Source organism: Fundulus heteroclitus, chromosome 5 (genome assembly GCF_011125445.2).
Source record: "Fundulus heteroclitus isolate FHET01 chromosome 5, MU-UCD_Fhet_4.1, whole genome shotgun sequence".
Classification (NCBI taxonomy): domain Eukaryota; kingdom Metazoa; phylum Chordata; class Actinopteri; order Cyprinodontiformes; family Fundulidae; genus Fundulus; species Fundulus heteroclitus.
Window position 1 is genome coordinate 20,229,976 of NC_046365.1, and position 6,000 is coordinate 20,235,975.

At 46.8% G+C, this 6,000-nt stretch overlaps 1 protein-coding gene across 1 annotated transcript in view; it reads left to right on the forward strand.

Annotated features, from left to right (window-relative positions):
• Positions 1 to 5,618, forward strand: part of LOC105918553 (FERM and PDZ domain-containing protein 1) — a 30,967-nt gene extending 25,349 nt beyond the window's left edge. The window contains 2 exon segments of the mRNA XM_012853665.3: positions 1,144 to 2,298; positions 2,300 to 5,618. Coding sequence (XP_012709119.2) covers positions 1,144 to 2,298; positions 2,300 to 4,515 — 3,371 coding nt within the window. The 3' untranslated portion in view covers positions 4,516 to 5,618.
• The last annotated feature ends 382 nt before the right edge of the window (positions 5,619 to 6,000 follow it).

Sequence of the window (6,000 nt, forward strand, 5' to 3'; positions counted from 1 at the left end):
CCTTGTTCCAATTAATGAATAAAATTATTGCTAAAATGCTAATCAAACATAGTCACTTCATCTTCATAAATTATACCGCATTAAAAATATGATTCATTTCTGCAATTCAGTTCAAAAGTCATATTATACTGATACATTACATATCCAGTGATCCATTTCAAGCATTTATTTCTCTTAGTTTTGATGATTACAGCTTACTATGTTAATATACACAGAAATATCAGTGTAGAGAAAGTATTATTCAAAAGGACTGTTTGGAAAGCCATAATTTTTTTACCAATTCATTTCAAGAATCCTTCATCCACGAGTTTGCATTGGAATACAGAGTGTTCATGCCAATGCATTTTACCTCCTGTTGGACCGAGTCTCCAGGCAGAAAATTCCCACTTCTAGATTCCCATGCCCAGGATTTCTAAAATCACAAAAGTGTCTGAAAGTGCAGATAGAAAAATAAAAAAAAAATGAGAAAATGTATACAAGGGATATTATTATTGCATTATTTATCCATAATATTCATTGTGTGAGTTTCTGATATTGTATAGCCTTAGCGAGCAGCTAATAACAACCCAGGATTTAGTTTTTTAGAAAATCTTAATAATATATAAAATCAGTAAAAAAAAAAAGATTTAATACAGTAATGTCAGCATAATAAAAAGTATTTTCTGCCAAACTTTTTCCTTCTGAAAAAAATAAAGTACTCTGTTAAGAGCCAGCGTCTTTACCGATAACCTTTTCTGGCTTGCCCTCCTCGTGGGGAATGCCTGTGCCTCTCTGCAGGAAATCTGTCAAGTTAGCGCTATTTCCCACAATTGTGTATGCTGTAAGATAAACCTAACATAACATAAAAAAAGCACTTTGTAATTGGTCTTGTGTGATATTCAAATTTTCTGGAAAACTGAAACTGGGTTCTCCTTAGCTGTACGCCATAATAATCCAATTTAGTACAAATAATTCTTTACATACATTAACTTGAGAGACAGTATTGCGAATAAAACTAGAAATAAGCTTCACAAACAGTTAAAAGGAATAGAAACTCCTGTAAATGCCACTTGTTGCTTCTGCACAGGAAGCACGAGTGTTTTTCAAAGACAGGCACACTGATATTTATAACGCTTTTTATCGCCTTGTTTTTGTTTCTTGCAGGCACTCGAAGAGAATTGAAGCTGGACACCCTCAGCGTTCTCAGCCTGAGTGATATCCGAGTTTCTGTGATGGACACAGATCAAGGTGAAGGGGCAGAAATGGACAACCAGCAAGAAAAAGAGGAAAGAGTAAACAAAGAAATGATGTTCCTCCTCCGGAAGAGGTCCAGAAAGCGACGCTCTTACATGGAAACCGATTATACCTCCAGAGTCACATACCCAGAAACTGATCTGGAATCAGAGTCCAACTTTAACTCTTGCAGGCTTCTGAAAAACCTTCTGACGGGTGCGAGTGATAACCCCATACTGACCTCAGATCCAGAACCCTCGGAGCAAAGCCAAAATCCCAGCCCTACCGTCTCTTCGCTCACTCACTCTGAAGGAGAGCCATCTCAGCTCGAGTCCAAACCCATCCTGTCAAAGCGTCGCTCCCACGGGATGGGCTCTCTCTCTACGTCTGAGCAGAGCAATGATCTAAACCCCCCCTCCAGGACGAGGAAGCAGGAAATGGAGATGGAGCCAGATGCGATGGAATCCAAATCGGTCACAGATCTCGTGAAGGTGGCGCCTCCTACCATCACCGTCGTGCGCTGCCGAGTTGATCCGGACGGAAAGGAGAGTGCAGATCGGAGAGGGGACGGCAAGGAGGAAGGGGAAGAGCAAGAGGAGATGGGTGAAAGGAGAGAGGAAGGAGAGAAGGAGAAGCCGGCAGGTTTAACAGGAAATGGACTGCTCACTAGTCACATGGTTTTACCTGAAATAATTGAGGAGGACGGACAAGAAGTAGAGGAGAAGAAAGAGAGTATGTATGAATTATCATCCAGCTTAACGAGACCCCTCGTGGGTGCTGAAATACCCCAAGATGTCATTATGATGCCTGATAGTTTACCAACAGTGGATGAAAAGCTGGTCGCTGCACAGATAAACACACATGTGGATAAATATTTCCTACCGTTGATTTCACCGCCACCCCCTCCACCTTCGCCGCTTCTCCCTCAAACACCCGCTGTGCCCAAGCCTGAAAGTGAGCCTTTGATAAAAGAGGCAGAAATATGCAAAAACATAGAAACCTTAATCAAACTTACTGCTTTAGATCCCAAAGGACCGGCTAATAATATCCACTTTGACGCCACAAAGTCGTTAAAACAGACTTGTAACTAGCGTTAACGAAGAAGAATTCACTGGTGTTCATGAATCTACAGAAAGCTCTAATTCGGACAATGTTTTTGAGGATGAGGATGATGTGGACACTAGTAATTCCCTAAATTACACTTTAGGTGAGAAGCAAGACAGCAGGACTATAAGAGCAAACAGTTTCCTTGGTGATTCTCCAACCCAGGGAGCTAAAGATGAATCACGCATTGCGACGCAGCTTCTTTTAAACCGCGAATTCCACAATATGGGCCATTCCATCACTGCTGATCACATTCTGGCTATAAAGTCCATTAGGGCAAAGCTTGGAGCTGCCACAACCATCCTACCCTCTCTTAACCAAAGGACTGCACTGAAAAATGCAATTACGTCAAAACCCAAAAGTGATTCCACCCTGGTGACCGGTGCAGCTGCGGAGAGTTTGGCAAGTCCCCCCATCTTGGTCGCAAAAGCTGCCACGCTGAACGACCTCTCCAAAGAGCTTCTGCCGCCAGCTCATTTTATCTTCCAGACCTGTTCCCCAAGCATCATGGGCCGTTTATCTGCCTCCACGCTAAGGGGAAAGATTCAAAACTTGCCTCTTTATCTATCACGCTCCCAAGAAAGTCTCAGTCAAGCAGGGGTTGGGGGTTCTGCGCAGAGTCCAGCCGAGGACACCGGCAGGGACGACGACGACTTTCACGATGTCACTCACACCCTTGACTTGGAGCTAGAACCTGACTCGGCCGAATCGGACGACTCAGATGCAACACTCACTGGATCTGAGTTGGATGGGGAGTTTATTGTAGAAGCAAAGAAATCTCCTTTGGCACCCGAGAAAGACGAAGCAAGCTGTCAGCTGCCTGTGCAGACTGAACCCAGACAGCATCATCAGACCCTTGATTCCAGACCTAACGACAACACGCCGGGACCTGTAACAGAGCCTCCTGCATCCATAATAAGCCTCTTCCAAAGAGATGCCTCTGGGTTGAACACAGACACTCCTGGGCCAGTTAAAGATGTCCCAGAGCTAAACATAAAAGTCAACAGCCTCCAGGAAGGCGTCCCGAGGTATACAGGGAGCAGTCCGTCTCCGATAGTCGTCACGACCCAGAATCTGAATGGACCACGGCTCGCTTTTCAGGCTCAGTCCCAAAGAGTGAGAAGGACGAGTAGTGACAGACCTCTGATGGGTCTTTGTAGACCTTCAGAGCAGATCTCAGACTCATCCAAAGCATCTTCTCCCGGTTGCAAAGTGTTCACCATCTGTGAGGATGTGTCCCAGACGAGCACTCCAGCCGACCCAGGTTCCTCCACGCCCCTGAAATCTGAGTTTGGCTGCAGCTCTCTGCTTGCCTCTGGCTGTGAGTCGGTAGCGGAGGGGGTGCAGGTGCCCCTGGACGCCTGCGGCTGTCCGGCGTCGTACACAAACTGCTTCAGTGGGGAAGACAGCTTTGACGACGAGCTTACGGTCTACGAGTTCTCCTGCCGCTCTCAGAGCAGCCGCGTTTCTCCGGCTCCCAAAGGAGGCCTTCATCTCGTCACATCTGCCCCTGTTCCCTCCTTCATCTCCACCTCCTCCACCCTCTCCCCATCATTTCCCCACCCCATCCTTTTATCCTCCTCCACCTCTGAACTCAGCCCTCTTCTCTCTCCCCCCTCTGACACCTCCGAATCGTATTTGTCTCAAGCGCACAAGGACACTCTCAGCCACCTGGGTCAGCAGGAGTACCCGGAACCCCCCGAGGGTTTCCAGGTTCTTCGTGGAGACGTCGACACGCTCCTGTCGTTTCTGGAAGGTAGCGGCGGCTCTGACCGATCGGGGCTTGGCGGTCGCCACCCGAGGGACACATGCCCGGCACACTTTACAGAGAACAAGAGGGTGCTCCAGTTGGAGGCCCGGCGGCTCATGTCCGGCTGCCAGAAGGTGGCGGGGAGCGGGCAGAGCCCTGAAGACATGCTTCAGTTCCTGGCCGACAGTTTCCGGACATTGGTAGAGCTGGCCGGCGTCTGCCTCTGGTTCTCCGGCTGCGACAGGTGCGACCGCAGGAACTCGGAGGCGGTCGCCGGCCTGGCAGACGTCGCCCGCTCATTCAGGGACTTCTGCTTGGCGGCAGAGCGAGCCAGCAGCAAACGCAGCTGCCAGGACCTGAGCACCAAGCTGCTGGCCAAGCAGTGCACGGCGCTCACCGCCTCCGTCTTCTGCCTCACGCAGCTGTTCCGCACCCTCACGGCACTGTGAGAGCGCCTCAGCCTGTCCGGCCCGGACCTGTTGGGGATTTTAGGAGCTGGGCCACTCCCAGAACTCGACATTACAGAGCCAAGTTTGATGCAGTTCAACGGAAGGGGTCATGTGTAAAGGTGCATGTGATGACGTTCTTTTTGCTGCATAAGTTCTGCTTACCACAGACTCTGTGGATTTTTAGGATTTAGGAACTGATATACTTGAATGTATTCTTTATCTAGCAATTGTATTATTTATTATTTATTGAATCGGTTGCTACTGTGTGTCTGAAGAGGTGCAAAGTGGAGGAAGAAATGTTTACAGACCGCTTTTGTTGGCAGGAGAAACAGTGTGTTCACAAACGCCACGTACAGAGCAAATGTGTTTGATTTACTCGTGCACAGGCCTTTAGTTCGTTCAGCTTTCTACATTAATACAACTTTGATCCTCGTAGAAGAAGGATCAAGCATACGGCGCCTTGCAAAAGCCGTCTTCACATTTTGCGTTTCTGGTTTGATGTTCTGTGATAGACCAACAACGGAGCACACACAAAGTATGTGAAGTAGAGGGAAAATAATACGGTGTTTTCAAAACTTGATATTGACGTGTATTCAGCCCCCCTCGGTCAATGCTTTTTAGGAGAACCGTTGTCCTTTGGGGTAGGTCTCTACCAGCTTTCCATTTCTGTAAACTGAAGTCTTTGTCCATTGTTGTTCGGAAAATGGCTCCCAGTCAGTCAGATTAAGTGCCGAGCGCCTGTTATCATCGTTTTTAAAGTCTTGCCACAGATTCTGATTTGGAAACAGGACTGGACTTTGACTGGACCATTCCGTCATAGTGAATATGCTTTGATTTAAACCAGAGGACTTGAACTCCGGTCCTCGAGGTCCGGTGTCCTGCAGCTTTTACATGTGTCCCTGGTCCAACACAGCTGAATCAAATGGCTGAATTAGCTCCTCAGCATGCAGTGAAATTCCCCAGGGTCCTGCTAATGATCTGATTATTTGACTCCGGTGTGTTGGGGACGCATCTAAAGCTGCAGGACACTGGATCTCGACGACCATTTTTCACTGTGGGGCTAGTGTGTTTAGGGTGATTAAAAGTGTTTGTTTTGCAACACATTATTTCATTTAATTGCTTCTAAAGGACAGTTGCTTCCACCAAATTTAATTTTTGTGTGTCATCGTAAAGGGGACTGGGTGGAAATAAACTACGCCCTTCAGAGTTTTTCTTCTTTTTTTTTAAATACTGTTGAAAACCATGTCTTGATTTGCTTCTACTTCCATAATACCGTATTACATGTTGGTGGTCTATCACTTAAGATCCCGGCAAAATGCATTGATGATGGTGGTTATAATGGGAAATGTGTCAAAAGTTAATGTGGTGGGACTACTTTTGCAAGGCACCGCAGTGTACTGTACCTTTACATAGTCCCGTCCGTCTGGGAGGACCTTTTCTGAATGTTACTGTTTACAAAAACCAAAAGTTAGTGTGAGATGTCCG